Raw genomic sequence first — 24,335 nt, 5'->3', positions numbered from 1 at the left:
AGCGCTGACAAGACGCCGACGTTCGACAAACGCCATTAACGAGACGCTGACATTAAGGAAGACGCCACGTCACGGCACCGCAACGTGAACGTTGCGTCGGCGCTACGCAGGCGTTTACTAGACGATGACGCTCGAAAGACACTAAGTGTGCACGCCTTTATGTAATTTGTTGTGCTAAGCGTTTATTATGACTGACATTATTAGCCGAAATGTTAGTTATACAAAAACTTTTTATACTTCATGTCAAAATACCACAAACGGGACTTATCACGCAAACACACACGAGTAATATTTACCTCGACGTTTCGGCCATATTACAGTGGCCGTGGTCAGGAGTAGACTGAAGTGTGGGGTGTCAAGTCTGCCTAGCAGCGCGAGTCCTTCGAACTACCCGCACTTGATCACAAATAGTACCGGCACTCGTATCACGAACTACCCACACTTGGTAATTTTTATTTGTCACCCCATCACACCGAAACACAAAACTAACAACGTCTGATCGTCCCTCCGAACATTAATCCCCACGCCGACACCCCACACTTCAATCTACTCGTGACCACGGCCACTGTAAATATTAATCTTGTGCGTTAGCGTGATAAGTCCTTTTTGTGGTATTTTGACTATGAGTGAAAATTACGAAGGATTAAAACCTCCTATAAACGAACTTACCATACTAGGAGGCAACGATGGGTCGCAGTATAACCTGAGAGCCTCCGCCTCTGAGTCGGGAAGTGGCAGCTTACAATAATTGCTGCATTTTTTATCTGTGACAAATAAAAAAACATATTACTTCATTCAACAAACACTGGGTGATCCGCTTCACTACGAAACAACAACTCTCCCTTCCTGCGGTCACCTACACATCTCTCATAAATGCCTCCTCTACATATCGACGGATGCGTCGGCAGATTGTATCTGCGGATGCGTCCACCGAGGTGTAGAGGGTGGTTTTTGCTTGTCTGTGGTAGGTATTTAACGTCGGCCGATGCATCTGCCAGTCATCCGTTTGGTGTCGGTTTTTCGACACGGATCAAAGGGTGACAGCGCGAACGCAACGCGCCTGTCAGATGTGTGGACGGATTGCAATTTATCCGAAGATATGGTTGCGGATCCATCTGCCGACGCATCCGTCGATATGTAGTGGAGGCAATATACCCTTTCTAACTCGCTGCTTTAAGGTTAGTTCTATCTTTAGGGTTCTCTGCTTAAAAAAACTGAACTCTTATAGGACTCTCGCTTATCCATTTGTCCGTCCATCATAGCTAATTCGCTCCGAAACTACTGATCGGAAACACATAAAAATCAGTGAACTGATAGTCCTTGAGCCCAGCCCCAAGTTACCTACGTAACATGACATCATGATAAGATGCATGGCACGCGGTGGAAAAAGTTGTGCTGAGCAAGAATCAAAAAACTATCGCACCTAAAATTAGCCGGAAATTTGAGAAATCCTTCACTTCCGGTCTAAATTTTAAGGTCATTTGACGTCATGTGACATCATTACGAAACACGTGGCATCATAAGTCTGAAGACACCTACGCTACCTTTCGGGGGTAAATAAGAAAAAAAAAACAAATTACATCGTGTGACAAACCAAACGAAAAATAAGAGGTTATGTATCTACGAAAAAATAAATTTTTAATATTTGGGGTAAAAAAATAAAAATCCATTTATGAGAATAAGGGGCTGTTTCACCATCCATTGATTAGTGTTAACTGGCGGTTAGGTGTGATGCCGTTTAAATTTTTTTTTGTTCGAATAGACGGAGACGGCATCACATTTAACCGTCGGTCAATGGATGGTGAAACAGCCCCTAAAAATAAAAACAAAATTCTGTGCTTATAACAAATTTGCAACTTTCCTAAGTTAAAGATTTATCATAAGAGCAGCTCTAACAAAGCGTCTTAAAAAGTCAACCGTTTTATATAAAGCTACCAACGCAATCATATTTTGTAAAATTTATGTGTTCTGTTGTGATTTATATAGCCCTAGATTGGCAACAGTTTGAGTATGTGCCTTGGGATTCGCAATATAAGTCAAGCAGTCGTTTAACCTCTTTTTGCCGATAACGGCCCTCAGAAGGAAAAACTACGGGCAGTTCAATTATTTTTGGATTTTGCCCGCATCGCCTCTTATCCCCTTGACGCACCCTTTGTTTCATCCTCTATAATTAGTATGGCACATGTGTGCCAAACTGTTCAGATGTACAGTCACCAGCACCAATATCTGACACAACAAGCGTGCATAAATATCTGATGAGACTCTATTTCTAGGGCCGGAAGGACGTGTCAGATATTTTTGCACGCTCCGCTGTGGCAGATATTAATGCTGGTGACTGTACCTAGGTATTATTATAAATACGCCCTTAAAGTAATCCAACGTGAATCTAACTGATTGAATCAGGCGTGACTTGCGGATGCCCATATCAATGTACTCGTATAAAAAAATAATTTGCTCACTCGCGACCTTTCAAATTCTACTTACCAAATTACCAAATGTTTATAAACCTTTACGCTCTAAGAAAGCACACACATCACAGAAACTCAACTATCGCCACTACCACACTACGCTGACGCGTTTCAAAGTCAACCAGAGTTCAACATCAGAGCAACACAATCTTACATCATCATCATTCATTCGTAGTTTGTTGATTCTTTCGTTCGTGCATTCGTGCTTGCGGTGTTGTATGGCTTACAATGAATGTGTGTACATTTACCGGACACTTGTCCGGCGACTTAGCCATAAAACACCGCAAATCCGGCAAAAAAAAACCGTCCGTTGTCCGGTGACACAACGGACGTCTGTGTACAGGCGGCCTTAGTACCTGAGACCTGAAGTGCTTACAAATCAGATCAACACAGCCTATATACGTCCCACTGCTGGGCACAGGCCTCCTCTCCGAACAAGAGCCATAGTTCCCACGCGGGCCCAGTGCGGATTGGGAATTTCACACGCACTACTGAGTTGCTTCGCAGGTTTGTGCAGGTTTGCTCAAGCAGAGGGTTCAAACCCCGGCTTGCACCTCTGAGTTTTTCGAAATTCATGTGCGGAATTACATTTGTGATTTACCACGAGCTTTGCGGTGAAGGAAAACATCGTGAGGAAACCTGCACAAACCTGCGAAGTGCTTACAGTCTCAGAAAAAAATCGTACGTCTATAAAACAGATGAGAAATTGATCATTTGGGAACAATATTTTAGTCGAAAAGCCAGTCGTTGTTAAAACTCACCATAATGGCACGGAATAATGTCAGGATCCGTTTCTTCAACTTCACCATCAATTTTGAGCTCGTATTGGCTGCAGTAGTCTAACTTTGGCGTAGCAGTATACGTGTTCAGACTCTCTGGCTTGGAGAATGAATCCATACTGCGCTGCATGTAGAGCGCGTTGCTACGAACGTAAGGAAACAATGTTAAATGTGTTTGTGAGTTGCGCGCTTCACACACACACAAGTAAACAAGTGGTTTCCGCACTCCATATTATTTAAACACTAATAAATAATGCGAAACCCGAAAAAAAAAGAAAAATTAGGTACGACAAGCGAAGCGAGGAGTTGTTAGTATGAATAGTGACCACAACGCACGAGCCGAGCGAGCTAAGCGAGCGTGCCGCGGCAGCGGCCGGCGAAGTGTCAGGACCGATATGGCGGCGTTTCATGATATGTCTAGGAATTTCATGATCTGTCTAAACGTCACTAAGCAAATCATTAAATGGTGAGTTTTGAACGATATGGCGGATGTCTCTTAGCCAATTCATGAAATGGAGCCATTTCACGATATGCCTAAGAATTTCGTGATCTGGCAGATTTTACGATCGGCCGCCGACATATCCACCGGCCCGCAACTGTCGCGATGTCATCCACATAGTAAACCTGAAACTCACGCAGATGGCGGATGCTTGTCCAGGTCGTGTCTCCGCGACACGTGTCGTCGATATAGCGCGGTGATAACGCCGCAGACCGCCGCGCACAGCAGTCCTGTTAGCGCCATCAGAGACGCCAGCATTGGAGACAGCGGCAGCGAGGTAATCGGCCCTGTGACATCGCAATAGGATAGGTGATATCTCTAAATTGACGTGCTGCCAAAACAGGATTTTACCATAGATTTTGTATGGCAATAAGTTATGACGCAACTTTGCCAACTCAAACATATGAAAGTGTGTTTATTAGGACTTTTGCCGTTAAATTTTGTGGCTATAACAAAAATACACGCTATATTTTAGTACATAAAAGAAGCGGCCACACCGCTTTTTAAACTACGGAGACGGTACGGAATCGCAGTGACGTGAACCGCCGCATTTATTGTATAAAATATCGAAAAACAACCGCTGGGCTTAGAGTCATGAAATGTCGTATGTAGGCACGTCTGGAATAACACATAGGCTACTTTTTATCCCGATATTTCCACGGGGCAGGGATAAAATCTTGAAATTTCAACCGCTGGGCTTCGAGTCTTGAAATTTTGGACAGTGTTCTTAACACAACCTCAATGAAGACCACTATACAAATTTCGGGAATTCGCAGGGGGATTTTATAAAATCCCAGAATTTCAATTGGCACACTACCTGATCGAATAGTTTACGCGTGTGAAGCCACGGATAAACTAGTTAATAATTATTTTACAAAAATACCTACAGAAACAAACACAACTCACATACGTTGCGATACAAGTGCATTATTTATAATAGTCGGTAAGTACCCTAACAAAAAAGTAAACTTTTCTATAGATACAGCTTTTGTATTTTCGTTTGCCATACTGCTTTTGTATTGTATTTACAAAAAAATCTGATTAGATCTGTCTAATCTAATCGCAGACAAAAATTGCCTACTTTTCATACAAATAAAGGCACATTTTACAAAACGACGGCACACAAACCAAAAACACACAACTCTACACAAACCCTAATCAATTCACACAGCGACGGTACAAAGAGAAGAAATATTACGCCATCCCTCACCGGTAAACTTATCCGGTGATCTTAGAGCCACTGTGTAGATTGTGATCTCGTCGCCTCTTCCTTTAGCGTTGGCTGCATATATCTTGAGGGCATAGCTTGATCTGCCGTCAAGGTCGCGGGCCTCAAAAACAGGGGTCGTGTTTGATGATATGTTGGCTTTTATCTGAACAGATGTGGAAAATTGTTCAGTTTTTGGTTAAAGTCTATAGAATATATAGGTAAATACCTACAAAGTATAAAATAAAGTCACTTTCCGCCGTCCTTAATTAAATAACTGAAAGCATGAAAGTACTTAGTTATGAAAGTACTTTAAAGCAGGTTTTTTTTTAAATCCATTTTTTCACTGTGCCCAGTTTTTGCTAAGTCAGTAATTCTAATTAATTTCTTACTCTGCTGACTAGTTAAAATTAAGAGTGCAGAGTGAGAAATTAATAAGAATTACTGACTTAGCAAAAAAAATTATTTTTTTTAAATAATTGAGGTAATTATTTGAAAATTATCTAATTAACTAACTTCAAATGAACAGACTGTTGGAGTGTTTGACGTTTTCAGTTATTAACTTTGTACAATAAGTTATAGTTTGGATTTCTTCCTGTGTTTTAAAAATTAAAACAAAGGGCATACCAGTAAAGAAGGCAGCTCAAGCACCTCCATGTAGAAAACTTGAGGAAGACCACCGTCGAAACCTTCCAGACAGTCCACTTGCAAACCCATTGCACTTTGGTTGGTCACTGTGCAATTTTCTAAGGGCATTGGTTTACCTGCACAAAAATAATGACGGAATGACGCTTGTTCCTTGGCAAATGGGACGGCTGCTTATTTGGGACGCCACATGTGTGGACACATTGACGCCGTCTCATCTTGCTAAGACATCATTGAAGGCTGGTGCGGCGGCTGCAACGGCCGAAACAGAAAAATGCCGTAAATATGAGAATCTGGCAAACAATTTCATATTTGCGGCCTTTGCTGTTGAAACGCTTGGTCCGTGGGGTCCCGAAGCAAAAAAATATATATAAATTTTTAAAAAAGAAGCTTGCCCGTTCCACTGGTGACCATAGGGCTGGGTCTTTCCTCGATCAACGTATTGGCATTGCCATATAACGAGGAAACGCAGCCAGCCTTATGGGCACCCTGCCCAATAGCAACGACTTGGGTGATATTTGTAAATATAGATTTTTAGGATTAGAGTAAGTTAGTTTTAGTTCTTTTTTATTTATTTCTGTTAATTATTGTATATATTTTATTTGTTTGTTTATAAATAAATTGGTAAATGTTAAAATAATTCTAATAGTCATTTTAATAGTTAATTTTGACAACTCCTAATTATACTCCATATGCTACATATCGCTGCGTGAATGCAAAAGTGGCAAGTCCATTACAGTCTTACTACCTACTTATTTTCATATTTTGACTTATACCACTTTTGCATTCATCAAGCGTTATTTTTTTTTAATAAAGATACACTACGGCCAATATTTAACACAGAGACAAGCTCAAACGCAACACAGACCATAAGGTATCTGACAACTCCAAATTTTCCATATTATTATGCAAAGAATCTCAGAAATATTTTACTTATGTATAGTCTGTCTCTTTATAAAACGATTTTCTGTGTGCAGTAAGTATGACGCTGCTGACAAGTAATGACACATCTTCTTATCTTAATTTTCATATTTTTAACCTCCGATGCAAAAAGAGAGGAGTGTTATAAGTTTGACGCCAATGTCTTCCTGTCTCTCTGCGGCATCGTAGCTCCCAAACTGATAGACCATTTTTTACGTGAAAGCGATTTACTTTTTCGTAGTTACTAGTTATGTTACATTAAAATCAGTTCAGCTGTTTTTGAGATATTGAACTTTGAAATGACAAGTCGGGGGTTTTCAACATTTTAAGTTGGTTAGATTATGTTTTAATGTTTATTTGGGTACAAGCGGTACAACATGGCTAATTCAAAATGAAATCTTAGATACTCGTAAAAATACACCAACCAGTAAAGTTACCATTATAAATATTATCTATAAATAAGTTTTTGGTAAAACTTTATTTTTAATACAAGTTGTTCTTGCTGAATGTACTTTTTGTCGACCTTACTTGCATTGTCATCCAAACTACAGTTGCTTACTAAAATTCAAGTCTATACCATTAACCGTTGAAGAGTTCCGTCCTACGGAGAACATCCTGGCCGGACTACCAGGATGTCACTATCAGATTATTATATTATAATTGTCCCGCAATTTACATAAGTATGCCAAATTTCAAGTCAATCTGACTACTCGAAGATGGACGAATTTAACTTGCAAGATTTGACTACAGACAGACAACGGGACAAGTGAAACTAAATAAAAGCTTGTAAAAAAATGTGTATACCAGCAGCGACAACTTTGTACACGCATGGGGACTCCTGTCTGCCAACAGTGTTGGAGGCTGTGCACGATATCGTCCCGAAGTCCATGTCGGTGACAGGCGTGTATCGGAGAGTTGAGGTGAAGCCCGACTTGGTGTATGATCTGTTTAAAACAATACAACAGAACACATTATAATAATTTATTTAATCAGGCGTTACTTTGCGCAGGAAATTCAAGGAAATTCTTTTAGTTCATTCACATTATAATAGTATATTAAATAGCGTTGGGGTTTCTCCATGGTATCGAATCAGAAATGAGAACGCAGAAGAACAAGGGTCGCTCGTAGCCAAGCGAATTAGCTCGTTGAAGTGGCAATAAGCAGGCTAAATAGCAAGGAGAACCGATGGCCATTGGGCCCGGAAAGTTCTCCAATGGAGATCGCGGATCGGCAAGCGCAACGCAGGACGTCCACCAACGAGATGGACGGATGACCTGGTTAAAAGCCGCAGGTTCACGGTGGATGCAAGCCGCTGCCAACCGAAGCAACTGGAGGCCTATGGGGCAGGCCCATGTTCAACAGTGGATGTCCTATAGCTGATGATAACGTATGGTTATGTCAATCCAATTTATGAAAAGTGTAAACAAAGACGCCATTTACATTTAGTGATGTGAAAACCTAGAACCTAGTGCGAAATCATTAATCTGTTCAGTAAATTATTAATTGAATAGATCAAAGGTATTCCCCATCATAGGTAGACCATCAGTGGTGTAGCTTTGGTGGTGTACGGATTACCGAGGACCTGGGTTCGATTCCCAGTGATGGTCTTATTTTTCTGTTTTTTCTGTGCATCTATATTTCAGTTTGTATTTCAATTTAGGTTTAGGTTTAGGTTTTACGGGATGACCGTAAAAGTAAAAATTGGGAATTGAAATAAAAAATACAAAAAGATTCCAAAAACCCAATCTTCAAAGGTATTAAATTTTTGTGTAATTTGTTTACAATAGGTACCTGTTTATTCAATTACAGAAGCAGTAACTATTTTTTAATTTTAACGTGAGTAAACAAAAGTTGCTTACTAAATCGAGTATTAATCGATTTTTAATATGTAAATTTACCACCATCTCTACTCTAGTCTATGCTACTAAAGATTATACCCATGTTTCATTCAAGAAATAACGTCCGATTTTGACGAAGATTTTTCAAATGAAAATTAAATATTGAAATCAAGTGAATTTTGGTGAAAAAAGTGATTATACGTTTAGTTAAAAGACATGAATTACAGATGAATGTGTTTTAGATGCGATCCACTTGCTTAGACAAGAATTTTGATAAAATCGGTTTATTTACACTTTATATAAGTAAGTTGGATTGATATAAACAATACATATTACATAGCCTAAAATTCAGCAAATTATTTATGATTTTATACAGCAAATTATTTATAACAATAAAGTTAAAAAAAAGTTACTCAGATACAGTTTTGTTTCCCTTTCACTGCGCTTGATTGATCAAACAACACAACGTGTAGGAAAGTAATTCTGAATTTCCAGCCGTTCTAAAATTCAAATTAATCCCTCATCAAAAGATATAGACCAAATTGGAGCGCCAAATACAATAATACACAACTAAATTCAATTGGTATTCGAATACAAAACCAGTTTAATTGATTTGTCGAAAGAGTACTCGTAATAAAGTTTTAGTCAAGTAATTAGAATCTTGTTCATAGTAAAAGCATTATGTTTGAGGGTGGATTTCACTGATTCCTGGTACTAGCTACTTCAAACTTAGTTCCATTCTAGGACACTTGAATAATTATTGTTTGTTGATTGTTATAAATTTTGAGATTATTATTACCTTTTAGTTTGAATTTAATTATATTAAGGAACACAACACAAGGTACAACAATATGGTACAACAAATAAAAACTACATAAATATTCCTAACTATAAAAAGAAAATACCATCTAACAGGCCCTCCTGCGGCATAGACCCCAGTACACTGGCGGCATTACCTCTCTGTACAGTCAGAGAAATTCTCTGGGAGAGGTAAACGCCAGCTCTGGGGTCTCCTGAGGTCTCTATCAGCCGGGACGACAAGGCCCCCATGAAGGCCCTCATGTCAGCCGACCAGGGACCCAGTTCTAATTCTAATAGAATATTGCCCGCGACGTCGTTGCCTTTCGGCGGGGATTTTCCTTGGATAACAAGTAGCCAAAAGCGCAGCGTAGGACGTCCACCAACGTTTAAAGCCGCGGGTTCAGTGGATGCAGGCCGCTTCCAATCGTAGCAACTAGAGGTCTATAGGGGAGGTCTATATGTCTAACAGCGGACGTCCTACGGCTAATACGATGATGATGATGATAAAAACCGGGCAAGTGCGAGTCGGACTCGCGCACCGAGGGCTCCGTACACATTTATAGGTATGTAAGTAAAGATATTTCTCGCTTTTTTCGAGTGATTTAAAAAATCCAGTGTATGCACAGCATTACTCTTAAGCAAAATGTACGCAGTGGGGTTAGATCATATTGGTCATGAATATTTACAGACAGACATAAAAAAATCAAGATTTTCAGACTTTTCTAGTTGATTGTGTTATAATAGCTACCTTCATAGAAAATTTCAAGATTCTGAGTTCACGGGAAGTATCCTGCAGGTTTTGATTCCCTTGCGAGTTTCGAAAATTTGGAATTTTGCAACATAAACGGCTGTATCTTTTGATTGCGTTGGCTTAAAAGTTTGATTTTTTCACAGCTCTAAGGGACAGTAGATCTCAGTATTTGGTATAAATTTCAGCTTGATATCTTCACGCGTTTCTGAGAAAAGGGGTCTAGACAGACAGACATACAGACAGACAAAAAGTGATCCTATAAGGGTACCGTTTTTTCCTTTTGAGGTACGGAACCCAAAAAAGTATCATGTAGCTATACATTACGCATGTTATTAACATATTTTCACTACACGTCCTACGATAATATATTATTATGGTTTTTATTGCACGTTGTATGTGTATCCAAAAACCAATCTTAATTTGATTGCTTTATAGCAACATCTCTTGTTCGGATGAGCGGTTAGTTCCGAAGGAAGGAGGATGAGAGTTAAAACATAGATGTCGTTCGTGTCGCTGCTTAAGTGGCTAAAAATCAGGCTAAAATGTGTGGTGTCTAGACTCCTGTCCAGTGGTGGTGTAGGGGTTATAGCGCGCAGCACGGAATGCTGAGGACCTGGGTTCGATTTCCAGCGCAGTTTTCATTTAAGTATTCAGTTTGTATTTACGTCGTATCGAAACTTTCTTACCCAGCTGAAATTTGTGACTGTTCTCCAGAACTGTTGAAGGTCCAGCTGAAACTGCTGGGCGCTGGGTTGGAATCCACCGCACAGTGTAATAGAACAGTCTCCTGCTTCAAGGCACCATACACCTCCCCGTCTTCTGCGAGCTTGCATATCGGCGCGTCTGTTGCCAAATATAAAGGATTAAGTAAAAAGTATGTGTCATTATGCAGTTTGTTGCTATGCATTATGTTTATAATGCAAAGTGATAATTAGCAAACAGCCCAGCAAAGCCACGATAATATAGCGTATTATCTGGTTCATTGCGCGGCCGGAAAACTCGCCAGGCAGTATTTGCTTGACAGTACAGTCACGAGCATGGGTGACACTCTTTCCCGACCCGGATAACACCGAAATGGAAATACCAGCCCTGTTTTTTGTGTACACGCCCATAGAAACTGACAGGAGCTTCTATGGGCGTGTACACGAAAAACAGGGTCGGTATTTCCAACCCGGTATTATCCGAGCCGGGAAAGAGTGTCACCCACCAGCATTAATATCTGCTAATGCGGAGCGTGCAAAAATATCTGACACGTTCTTCCGACCCTAGAAATAGAGTCGTATCAGATAGGTATTTATGCACGCTTTATATATTACTGTAAAAATCTGTTGGATTGTTCAGTCTCGTTTCGGTTGAAATGGAGTTTCATTAGAAACTCTAGTAAGGCTTACTTACTCGTAAATACCTACCTACAGAGCACAATCATATATGAGCGTTAAGCGTTTTCTCTGTCTATTGCTTGTACTGTACAGTCACCAGCACCAACATCAGACACAACAAGCGTGCAAAAATATCTGACACGTTCTTCCGACCCTAGAAATAGAGTCGTATCAGATAGGTATTTATGCACGCTTGTTGTGTCAGATATTGGTGCTAGTTACTCTACAGTACACGCAATAGACAGAGAAAACGCTTAACGCTCATACATGATTGTGCTCTGTAGGTAGGTATTTACGAGTAAGTAAGCCTTACTAGAGTTTCATTAGTCCATTTCAACCGAAACGAGACGGAACAATCCAACAGATTTTTACAGTAATATAAGCTACCTATAAGAAAGAATTATCATTCCGAAATAAGCCTGAATCAACAAAATCACGGTAATAGTATTCAAATCGCATTCAAAAACCTTTTATATATTCATAATTTTCGCTTCCTCAACCGACAGTCTAAATTAACACGTTTCCGAAGACTAAAATAACTTCCGTTTATTCCAACATCGAAATATCTTAATAATGGTCACAAGATTTTTAGCAAAGACAAACGATGAAGTATTTTAAAGGAAAGAAAACTTGAGGCATTTATACAAATGATAATTATTCTTAAATTAAGGAATTTGCTGAAGACGTAGGTCAACGACATAGCTCGAAGTGCCACGGGGCGGGCCATATCGCTCGAAGAATAGATATAACCGTTGGGGGAGAAAGGTCATCGAGTGGTTATTACAAACTGGAAGACGAAGCGTTGACAGGTCTCCCACTAGGTGGATGCAAGTGGCGAGCTGCCGTTAACTGTCGCGTTCTAAGGGGAGGCCTTTGTTTAACAGAGGACGTTGCCTAGTACCCTTCAAGTACAAGCTTGGCTTAGTTTGAGACTAGATCAGCAGGGCTACTACGAAACTCGAAGTTCGTATCTAAGCGTCCCTCTCGCTCTTGTATTAAATAGTATAAGTGTCAGAGGGACCACACGACACGAACTTCGAGTTTAAAGTTTCGTATAGTAGCCCTGCAGGCGTTTCAACCTTTTGGTTTTGGTGCTCTTCACACCGCGGCGTAAACTACGCACATGGTGCGAAATCGCAGTGACGTGTGGAGAGCATGCGGTAAAGTCCTGACGTTTACGGCACGTCACTGCGGCTCCGCACCGTTTACGTATTTTAAGCAGCGGTGTGGAGACATTGCAATAAAAAAGGTGCGCATACGATGCGTCACTGCGATTCCGTACCGTCACCGTTTTTTAAACAGCGGCCTGGCCCCCTGCTGGCGCTCCTTAAAACTGTAATTTCAATGCGACTTCTTGATACTAACACTATCCAGCGATAGCTTATATAACAGTATCTTACATCTCACTTGCAGTGACACAGGATTGCTAGTGGCACTCCCTTCGCTGTTAGAAGCGAGACAGCTGTAGTCCCCCGCTGCTGTTCTGTTCACACTCTGCAGCACCAAACTTTGATCACTTAGAATGATACCGGAACTCGCATTGTGGATTATTTCGTGTACCTAAAATAAAATGTTAAATATGAATTGTTTAATTTTACTACTTATAGATCGTAAAATCGCCAGAAAGAAGTGGCAGAACCGGATTCAGTCGTTAACCTTAACTATTGTTTCATCAAAATGTATTTCAAGTAATTTTAAGTCCTGACTCCATATACTAATTTTGCTTCCAAAATCCGATATCCAAAAAAAAGTTCAAAATCCGATATGGCGGCGTTTCATAATGTGCTTAGGAATTTCGTGATCTGCCTTAACTGGACAAATCATGAAATTGCGGCGTTTCATGATAAGTCTGGGAATTTCATGATCTGCCTAAACTGGCCAAATCATGAAATAGCGGTGTTTCATGATAATAATATGCCTAGGAATTTCATGATCTGCCTAAATGTCACTAGGCAAATCGTTAAGCGGTGAGTTTTGAACGATTTTACGATCTGCGATCTGGCGGATTTTACGATCGGGCGCCGACATATATACTCCTCGTATGTACTTATGCTATTGCATTTTCCAAATACAGAGGTCTATGGGAGAGGCCAATATCCAACAGCGGACGTCCTACGGCTGATGGTGATGTTCCCCCCCCCCCCCCTATATTATACTTACTCCTTTATACCACATTAGCCGATGACCCTTAGGGTTGGCGTTCACGCTGCATTCAAAGTAAACGTCATCCGCTTCCTTAATATGGCCTGGGTTCAAACTGGATCCCATCCTTAAGGTTACGACGGGAACATCTGCGAATTTGGAATGAGTTTATTATTATAAGGAATCTGTTGCTTGTGACATCGTCTGCGAAAAATTCCTTTCCTCTGGCCTTGGCTTTTCGTGGAAAATATAAAAATATTTTCCCCACATGATTAATTATAAGCCTTATGCATAAATGGTTTTTTTTTCTGAAACTGTTATCTATTCAGGATATTATTTAAGGACTATTCTGTAGAAGTGGATTCTTTTTAAATTTGAAGATAACAGGCATAAGGGCATTTTTTATGAAAAAAAAAATGGTTTTCCCTACTCAGAATTAAGAGCACAATCGATTCAGACACTTTAAAAAATGTCCTAAAACAGTTAGTTTAGTGTCACAAAACCAACGCAGAAAATTTTGTATGAAAAAATAAAATACATTATGAAAGAAAAGGGTACGTTTAGAAAAAAAACGCCCTACTACTTAATAGAAAAAAACTTAGTTTCACAATACTTTATTTGAAAAATAATTTAATGAAAAAATACGTTCTGAAAATCAATTTAAACAGTTTAGTAGTTCGCTTTTTTCTCTTGCGTCAGCTCTTACAAATTATTCTCAAACACTACGGCACTCGTAACTTAGCACTCGATTTCATTCAGTTTCGCCTCGTTATAAGAGCGACCACACCTCGCTCAGCATAATGCTGACGGCGCGCCCGTCTATCCCACTAGTCCCATTGAGTTGTGCCATTGATGGGACAACTGAGACGATTACGTCCCAGTAGTCCCATGGGACAAGTGGCACTAATATTTTCATCCCAAAAGTCCCATTACCGTTATCACAGTGTAGTTCCAAAAGTTGGACTACCGTTATCCGCCCAGCCATGGTACCATCAGATAGTACCACTGATGGTAGTACGGCGGTGTTTTTTATTTAGGTCTCAAAGGCACTTCACCCACATGTTTTAGCTCCTTATCCCAAAAACTATACCGCGTGAATCCGCTCCTAAATACTTGATGGCGACTGTACAAGTTGGTACATAGTCCTAAAGTATATTTTAAATTTTATTGTATTATCTTCTTTGAGCGTGATCATTGTATTCACTCGACAAATTAAAGCTTTCTGATACTAAGTGTTTGAAAAAATTCACGGACAGACAGACAGACATTGCAAAAATATAAAGGTTTTGTTTTTGTCAGTTTCGCCAGTGCCCTACCGTAAACGTCACGGCACGTCTACGTCTCCGTATTTAGAGTAGCAGTGTGGTCGCTCCTTATATTTGCATGTATCTTTTCTATCTATTATTAATTCGTTGCCTTGCGTTGACTCTTAAGGTTTCTCCTGAAATTTGATTAATATCAAAACTTCGCTTCCCTGGTACTCCATACTTACTCGAGGATTTCCTCCGAAACGTTAATTTGGTTAAAGTTTAATCTTCCGTCGGGATTTTTATCGCTTTGCCTCGTTGGATATTTTATAAGGTGAATTGATTACTTTTTGAGGAGCCTCTCAAATGTTTTTGAAACGGTGAAAAAGCGGATGAAGTGATTGACATGAATGATTTTTAGGCTCAATTTCATGTTTCACTATAAAAAGGCACTTTTGTGTTTATGCACTTTTATAATACTTTTTACATAACATAGTAAACATTCCAGACTCTAAATAAAACATTCATTTAAACAAATTCCTTCCCCGACCAAACATCAAACTTGAGACGTTAACCTTTGAAATAGATTCTGTAACTACTAAGCTATTTGTTCGTCGAAAACCGACCGTCAAATTAGACTTACAATGAACATTGAGCGTCCATTTGTCCTCCAAGACTGCGTCGGGCACGCGGGGGTTTTCGGCGCGGCAGACCAGGTTGGTTTCGTGGTCTTCGGCCTCTGGCACGAAGGTCAGGACGCTGACTGTTGCGTTGTTCTCCGAGAACTGATGGAGAAGATAAAGAACATCATAATTTAAATAATTTACTTGATCCTATACGAAAGGCGAAGAGTTCGTGAGTATCTTAACGAGTCTACTGGAACTAAATAGGTTATTAGATTCCAATGTCACGATGAATTCAATTTGTTATAGGACTATAATACAAACACTGTGATAAGGCAAATAAATCTTAAGTAGGTACGTTGAGACATGTTTGCCAATCGATCGTTATTTAGTTGTCTATTAGGAAAATATTTACGTTTCAGCTAGCAAATATTGACTAGACGTTATTAGTCTATTAAGTATGTTTAGCTGAGAATATGTTAGAGTACCCACCCACCCTATACAGGGTGGACAGTTGAGATGGGGCAGCAAGGGCAGCTACTAGATCCCTTGCGCGGAAATGCTCTTAGGAGACCTTTAACTTTTTGAGTGATGACAATCGACATTCACAGATTTTTGATAAAATGAGCAGTCAGCGAGAAAATTGACAGATTTGACTTAGATTAAAACACTCTTTGAGACCAACTAAGGTTAAAGTACTAGAACACCCACGAATCAAAGAAAACTTTTTCCATACAGTTCATAGGGTACTAATTTGCAAAGTGAAACTTTTGCATGTTGAGAATCCACACAGACACAGTGTCGACTCCGTTCGCGCGGAACTCGTATACTTACTTTAGTTTGCTTTAGTCTAGTTTTGGCCCTTCACGATGCATTCAGGTTTTTTGAACATTTTTTTTCTAGGTGTATACTAACAAACACTAGTGTAAGAAACAACGACACAATTGCAAAATACTTAACAGCTTTTAGGAGTACGTACATCCGAATAAAAAAAAAATTATAACTGTTTATTTCATAACAATTTTACAATTAGTTAATTGATATTCTAAGCTAACCTTTATTTTTAAAGATTTTAGTTGCTAGGCTATGAGTTGCCCTTAATAAGTAAATTCTTAATTATGTTTTTTATGTTTTTAGGGTTGCTAGTTATTTTATCAATTGTAGCCCTGGGAAAATCATTTAGTATTTGAGGTAGGATGTAGGACCAGATCCTTTTGCCATAAATGTTTTGACATTTTGGAGTGATGAAGTGATTACTATTATCTAGGGTTCGGAGCCTTTTTGATCTGTCATATCTAACTAATTCTCCCAGTCTATCCTTATGTTCTAAAGCTATGGCTAATTTAACTTTATCAAATACATTCATGATTCTACAGTACTGAAACAATTTTTCATATTAAAATTGAAGTTAAAGATAAAAGATGGAAGTTACGTAACAATTATCGATTTTGTTTAGCATTTAAACGTGATATCTCGATCTTTTATACGAGGTCTAATGACGTTATCAGTCGAACTCGGGGCGAATTGGAAGCGAAGTTAAATTAAACTAATGAGGCACGCTCCAAATTGCTAACGTCGAGCAGGATTTCGCGTGTCTATATCATTGTTTGACACGGATACTTGAGGTATGAAATTAATTGGAATCCCATTAAACACGTAAATCAAATGGGCCATTTTTTTAACGACGTATAGTCCATTGTTAAAGAATATGACGGGTGACACTCTTTCCCGGCCCGGGAATACCGACCTTGTTTTTCGTGTACACGCCCATAGAAACTGACATAAGCTTCTATGAGCGTGTAAATTCACGAAAAACAGGGTCGGGTATTATCCGGGCCGGGAAAGAGTGTAACCCAATATGACTGAGACTGACTAAGACATTTGTATGAAAAATCCGAATGTTTATTTTCGAGTCGGGGGGGCTGGTTGGATCAATTTACCAGAATCGTTATTTCCTAGCAGCAAAATTGTTATTTTTCCTCTATGATTTTTTAGTAAAGCTTATTTTCATAATCTTTTTTTTTGACAATTTTAATTGACACAGAAACATAGATAGGATAAGTTTGCGTTGGCCCGAAGGAACAAAAGCACACAGAAGGAGGAGCAGAGACCATAAGGGGGGGGGAGGATTTGGGAAAAATCGCGAATGGAAATTACGTAATAGGAACTCGTAAATAAGGATTTTGGAAAAATGATCTAACCAGCCCGAGTTTAATATGGAATGTTTGTCCGTTGCCCCGTACCTGTACTACAAGCTTTGCTTACTTTGGGACTAAGCAGGTAAATAGGTGGTATATTAAGTAGGTATATAGTCCGATATCAAGAGTCCTCTAAAATGTTGAGAATGATTATGAAACGTTTTAAACTTTCGTTTCGTTTCGTTTCGTTTAGTCCCGTATATGGTATTTTGACTATGATTATGAAACCCAACTGGCCATTTTCAACCCCCGACGAAAAAAGAGGGGTGTTTGACCGTTATGTGTGTCTGCATGGCTGTGGCACCGTAGCTCTTAAACGGGTGGACTGATTGGAAAACAGTTTTTTTTTTATTTGAAAGCAGGTTTCTAGCAGTGGTTCTTAGACATGTTTCATAAAAATTGGTTCAGCCGTTTTTGAGATATTGAACTTTAAAGTTTTCCAAGTTTTTGTCGGTTAGGTTATTTTTACCCGACTGCCCGAAGCGCGAAGGAGCGCATAACCTTAACAAAACAAGTGATTTTAACAGATACAAAAATATAATTGAATCCCTTTCATACTCTCGTGTTCATCACGTTTCCACTAAATCAACCAGTGTTTCTATACTTCAATTTCTACTGAAAATTTAGGCTACGAAAATGGTTGCCAAAACATGTAGCTTTCATAGACTTAACGGTGAAATGTTTGAATTCACGCCCGCTCTCGAAATAAGGTTGAAGCCTTTGGGAGGTGCCAGAAATTTGTTTCAGAAATATGAAAAGGTCTTTATGAATCTGCTTACTAAGACGTCGTGAGAAAGTCTTGCATTGTCTTGCTGCCTATAAATATGTTTGTAAAGTAAATATGAAGATTTCGTCGGAAAATATTGTTTGGTTTGGTCGATACACATGTATATACCTAGCCCCTATTTCACCAACACTGATAAAAAGGATAGCTGAACTTGTTAGGCTACTTGACGTTTAGCCAAAATTTACTAATAAGGAACCAAAATAATTCTAATATTGCAAATCTGATTTTGGAAGACATACATCACCTAACTTTCAAGCTCGGGTTTCCTAGGATTAGCGGTGCCGGCACACAGCGGCCGCAACGAAGCGGTGAATGACGTCACCTGTATATAAAACGGTAATTGACATCGCTGTCTAGAAAACCCCACCATTCCACCCACATAGACAATGTTCTAGTGACGTTGCACTGTTGTATTTCGGCGTGGTGAGTAAGACAGCCGGTGAAATTACTTGCACTTGAGGTATCCCATCTTAGGCCTCTAGGTTGGCAACGCATCTGCAATAACTCTGGTATTGCAGATGTTTGTGGGCGGTGTAATCTCTTACCATCAGGAGGCCCACTTGCTCGTTTGCCATCGAGTCATATTAAAAAAAAGGTCATTCACCACCCAATCATCACGGGTCCACCCGTTTAAGAGCTACGGTGCCACAGACAGACAGACAGACAGACACACATAGCGTCAAACTTATAACACCCCTCTTTTTGCGTCGGGTTTTAAAAAAAACGGTGCGCATACGGTGCGTCACTGCGATTCCGTGCCGTCACCGTTTTTTAAGCAGCGGTTTGGTCGCACCTTTAGAATTCATGTATCGATATTTTTGATCACCTTGGCCGCTACAAAATATTTGATGGTGACTGTACGTAAAATTCCAACAAGCAAAACTTTGCGTCCCAACTATTAGATCCAGAATTACGGAAAGCCCTTGACACGGGGCCGCTCGTGAATACAAATACAACGCAAATACAAATACTGTTTGTAACATGTATTTGCGGACCTGCAGGATTATCGGTGGGAAGCGGTCGCATAAAATAAGGATAACGGGAATCACGTAAACCCGCCTAACTGGTAGCTTTAAAACTACTGTGATACTCCTAATTGGTCAGGGCCTGTCAAAGTCAAAGTCAAAGTCAAAATATCTTTATTCAATTTAGGCCACAACAAGCACTTATGAATGTCAAAAAAAATCTACCACCGGTTCGGAAAAACCTCTGCTGAGAAGAATCCGGCAAGAAACTCAACGGGGTATATATATTTTTTTAAAAACAGATTTACAATATTATTAAATGATATGTATACATCACAAGTATGTATTTAACACAACTTTATTTTTAACACAGTAGGTTATCTATTTGAAGGGATCGCTAATGCGGATCGGTATTATTTCCAAATATCCCTGTCCATGATAATATAATCATTAACTTTATAATACGCCTTTGATATTAATGTCTTCTTGACAATAGATCTGAATTTTGTATCCGTTTCATTTATAATATTTTTAAAAAACCTATGCAATTTCCCAGAAAAGACTTTTTGGTTTTAGCCAGTCTGTAAGATGGAACTTTAAGCTTCCCTGTGTTTCTATGTACTACGAAGTTCGAACTTCGAACTGCGTACTTCTGCCGTCGCGCTAACGCTGATATTACGAGAGTGAGACCCTCTTTACCGTGGTACCATCAGATAGTACCACTGATGGTAGGTACTACGGTGTTTTATTAGAGGACCCGTACGATACGAACTTCGATTTTCAAATGGCGTAGTAGCCCCCTGTGCGCCAATTAAAGTAGCCCAGTGCGACTAGCGCACTGACAATTCTATGCAAATTTAAAAATAAGCAAAAAATAAACTTCTAAGAAACAACGTGACTCACTGAAAAAAAAAGATTTGCTGACTGTAACAAAAAAAAATTGCTGCTTGTAACATAAATAGGGTGACTACAAAACTAATGCCTACTACTCATAGTAGCTAAAAGTTAGAATTACAATACCAGTTTTACAATATTAGCATTATTTTGGTCCCTGAATACGGTATTTGACAACTCCTGATTTTGCCATATCTTAATATTATTATGAAAATATAGATAAACAGATAGTGTTTAGCGAAGAGAAAATTTAAATCGGTTGACAATGGATTTTAAATAGTGATTTTTTCAAAAATCTACATACCTAGTGTCTCTTTCTCAAACGCTTTTCTCTGTGCAGCAAGTATGGCGGTACTGGCGTGTGACGTCACATGCCAGTATGTCTTTCTCTGTCTAATCTTGAATTTCAAACCTGTGTAACTTTGTTATTTGTAAAGGTACCTTAAAAAATGTTTTTCTATTCGATAACAGGCATTGCGTAGTTGTATTTTATAAAACATATACAAAATAGTCAAATACCGTATTAGTACATCTTGGCTAAACGTCAAGTAGCCAGACGAGTTCAGCTATCCTTTTTTCAGTTCTGAAACTACCATGAGACTCACTCCTACCCTCTGCTTGCGAGGTAATAGGTCAAACGTGGGTCAAACCACTAGGCCGCCATGGCTTGGTTAACATAATGGTTATTGTATTTTGTTGGATTCGCTGCCAAAGCGATGATAATAGTACATTGTGTATTAAGGGCGGTAAATAAGGAATTACGAACGAGCGTCTATTAGCAGCCCGAAGTCGAAGACTTTAATGAGTCGATGTTCGTAATGGTAGTACTGTCCGTGCGACATGCAATGTTTTTCATCACATTTGCGAGTAAAATTTTATATTTGTGAAAGAAAAAATGTAATTCTTCCTAATTGCCAATACCTTAGGCTGCGCTCTCGGCAGCGCTGCCCTCTCCCTCCCGCAGCATGCGCCGCAGCGTGCGTGTGCATGTGGTCCTGCAGCAGCGCGCGCAGCACCATTAGTACACACAATGACTCATTTACCGACCTTGGGCTTCATGACAAGAAAATTTGTACGCGCAATGACTCATTTACCGACCACGGGTTTCATGACAAGCACATTACGGTCGAGGGTTTTATTTGGGGGATTTCAACCAAGGCAGCCTGCATGTTACGACACTGTTTACGAGCAAGTGTGATGAAAATTATATTACGTATTCGCCTTACTTTGATGTCTGTCTTCATCTCCATCTAGACAATTGAAATTAGGCAAGTGTCAAAATTAACCAACTAATGGAATTTAAGATTAGACCCCCAGGATTCTGGCAATTGCTTACATGTGCGTTCGCGCCGTTTCTTGATAAGCCCCGGGGTTCAACCTTATATGTATGCATAATTAATTTGTGTACAATCCACGATGTAATAGTTTAATCCTTATAGTAGAAGATCCGAACTTGAAAAGATCTGCACCGGTCTGATAAGAATGAAATGTATTTTATAATAAATTTAGTATATTATAAAATATGTATAGGTATGTGGGATCGTGCGAAGGTAAATAAACTTTCCGAATTAAACTAAAAAAATGTTTATTAAAAAAAATATACACTGGAATACACTGATAACAAGAGAAATATCAAAAATCACAACTAGCACATAGGCTCACCAGATCGTAACTCGCACTCTCTAAAGGTGCTTTTCCACCGGCGAGGCGAGACGAGACGGGGCGAGACGAAAATTAAAATGTGTATGGCGGCGAGAATGCATACAAATTTCAGTTCTCGCCTCGCCTTCTGTGGAAATTCACCATAACTCACTCGCTTGTCCCATTAACTCCACAGAAATCATCGGTCATTCCGTCCGCTCTTGTCCATCAATGCATTCTTCCGCAAATCCCACCCTCATTTCCACAAGTATAATAGAAATGGTTTTGCTAAAAAAAATTTGGATAGGCTATTTTTTAAAATATTTTTTATTGATTAATAATGATTTTTAATTAAATGCAGACAACCCTATATCAACGTGTTCACAATAAAGCGCTTAAGTTGATAAACAATTTGTTCTATTATCTTATCAAGAGAAAGTAACTGGCATCGACATTTAACTGTTTAAGTTTATACCTGGCAAACCAGTAGTTCGTCCAGGTAAACAATAGCAAACCCAACTAACAAAACAAACTATAGGTTTTATATTTTAAGTCTATATAAAAAAAAAATTATCTCGATGATGCAACAAAAAGTTATTAAAATTCATTTTTTATAATAAAAAAATAGCTTGTCCAGGATTTTTTTAGCAAATCCATTTCTAATATATTTTTCAATACACTAAATTTATTATAAAATAGATTTAATTATATTATCAAACCGGTGCAGATCTTTTCAAGTTCGGATCTTAGACCATTAGTAGGTAAAGGAAGTAAGTAAATAAGATACCTGGAATAAACACCGCACGCTTTGATGAATTAAACTGACCTCAAAGTTCAATATCTCAAAAACGGCTGAACGATCGCTAGAAACCCAGCTTTCAAATAAAAAAAATTGCATTCAAATCGGTTCACGGACACAGACACACATAGCGGTCAAACTTATAATAACACCCCTCTTTTTGCGTCAGGGGTTAAAAATTTACATAGGATTTTTTATCCAGATACCAAATTACTTGTAAAGCCACAATCAAAAACCTAAAAATAATATTTACTTTTCGACAACCTTAAAAATAAACGGGCGATCCATTTCAAGCATTTAAACTCCAATCTGGATATAAATAATTTAGTTTGACATACGATTTGTTTGTCGAATGTAAATCATACGGACGCTTGCTCGAACGAAATAACATTGTACGAAAATAATTCATCTTTTCGACGGTGATGAGTATTTAAATACCGGATTGGTGTTTTACTGTTATGGTGTACATTTTGGAGACAGTCCAACCCTGGCCTTAAAGGTCTCTACCACACCGTATCATACTATGACCGTAATAGGAACGTGTCAGACAAAAATGTATCCTTTGTATTGAAAAGTATAAGACTATACCCACTAGCACGTTTCTTAACCAATCGTCACCGACGCGTGCTATGCACGGAGCGTCAAAAAACCGGCCAAGAGCGTGTCGGACACGCCCAAGATAGGGTTCCATAGCCATTACGAAAACATCATGTAATATTATGTGCGTTATAACACAATAAAAACACTTACTTAATAAATCTATTACCAGAAAAAGAGCGTATCTTCACGGCACTTACGTCCTTTTGTTGAGAAGCGCAGTTTTTCGGCAATAACTCAAAAACGGTATATCCGATCATGTGGAAACCTTTTCATATTTTTTGCATATTTTTTGGACAAACGGTTTACAAGATAGAGTGGCGTCGACAGACGTCACACTCTTTCGGAACCAACCCACGCCTCACACCACATAGATACCAGATACCAGATAGATGTCGCTAGTGCTGCTGCTTAAGTAGCAAAGTAGAAATAAGCAACCTGAGATATGTATGTATAGGAAAAATTCGTGTCTAGATTCGTGCTGAGGACCTGGGTTCAATTCCATGTGCTGGTCTCTTTTTCTGGTTTTTATGTGCATCCATGTCTCAGTTTGTATTTTCCATATGGTTTCACGGGATACCAGTAAAAGTAACAAATTTGGAGTTGAAATAAAAAATACAAAAAGACTCCAAAAAACCAATCTATTTATAGACTCTATTTTTTATAGACCACCGCAAAGTAACGCCTGAATCTTTACAGTACTTTTAACTCTCTTTTCGCTTCGGGGTTTAAAAAACAGACAGCATGAAAAATTTATCTACGAAAATTTCCCAACAAAAACAATGACAAATTTGAATTTTTATTTAGGTTTGTTAGTCTAACATCTGGTAGCATGGTGAACGGTTGAGTTGCTCTAAAATGAGCTCTGGTTGAGTTCGAAACGCATCAGTGTGGCGTGGTGGTTATAGAAAGAAAGAAAGAAAGAAAGAAAGAAAGAAAGAAAGAAAGAAAGAAAGAAAGAAAAAGTTTAGTCGGCAAACTTGTAGGTAGCATACATCAGGTACATATAACTTAATGTTTAATTAAGGTCAACTTAAAGCTAGCCGAAAGGGCTGGCAGCTCAGCAATGCTGAGGTACGGAACCACAGCGCTGATTTTTATTATAGTTGGATTTATGAGAGTTTTTAGCGTTAGGAGGTGGACGAGCTGCATGA

At 39.0% G+C, this 24,335-nt stretch overlaps 1 protein-coding gene across 1 annotated transcript in view; it reads right to left on the bottom strand.

The window, feature by feature from the left end:
* The window catches only part of LOC141432873 (neural cell adhesion molecule 2-like), a 141,338-nt gene that overhangs the window by 3,959 nt on the left and 113,044 nt on the right, over positions 1–24,335 (bottom strand). The window contains exons 7-16 of the mRNA XM_074094683.1: positions 15,321–15,462; positions 13,449–13,579; positions 12,689–12,848; positions 10,596–10,752; positions 7,324–7,463; positions 5,581–5,717; positions 4,957–5,119; positions 3,883–4,033; positions 3,230–3,390; positions 670–764 (exon numbers count right to left, since the gene is read on the bottom strand). Coding sequence (XP_073950784.1) covers positions 670–764; positions 3,230–3,390; positions 3,883–4,033; positions 4,957–5,119; positions 5,581–5,717; positions 7,324–7,463; positions 10,596–10,752; positions 12,689–12,848; positions 13,449–13,579; positions 15,321–15,462 — 1,437 coding nt within the window. The remainder of the gene's footprint in view (positions 1–669; positions 765–3,229; positions 3,391–3,882; positions 4,034–4,956; positions 5,120–5,580; positions 5,718–7,323; positions 7,464–10,595; positions 10,753–12,688; positions 12,849–13,448; positions 13,580–15,320; positions 15,463–24,335) is intronic.

Source organism: Choristoneura fumiferana, chromosome 11 (genome assembly GCF_025370935.1).
Source record: "Choristoneura fumiferana chromosome 11, NRCan_CFum_1, whole genome shotgun sequence".
NCBI classification, from domain to species: Eukaryota; Metazoa; Arthropoda; class Insecta; order Lepidoptera; family Tortricidae; genus Choristoneura; species Choristoneura fumiferana.
Note: the sequence above shows the minus strand (reverse complement) of the source record. Positions and strands in the feature narration are given on the sequence as shown.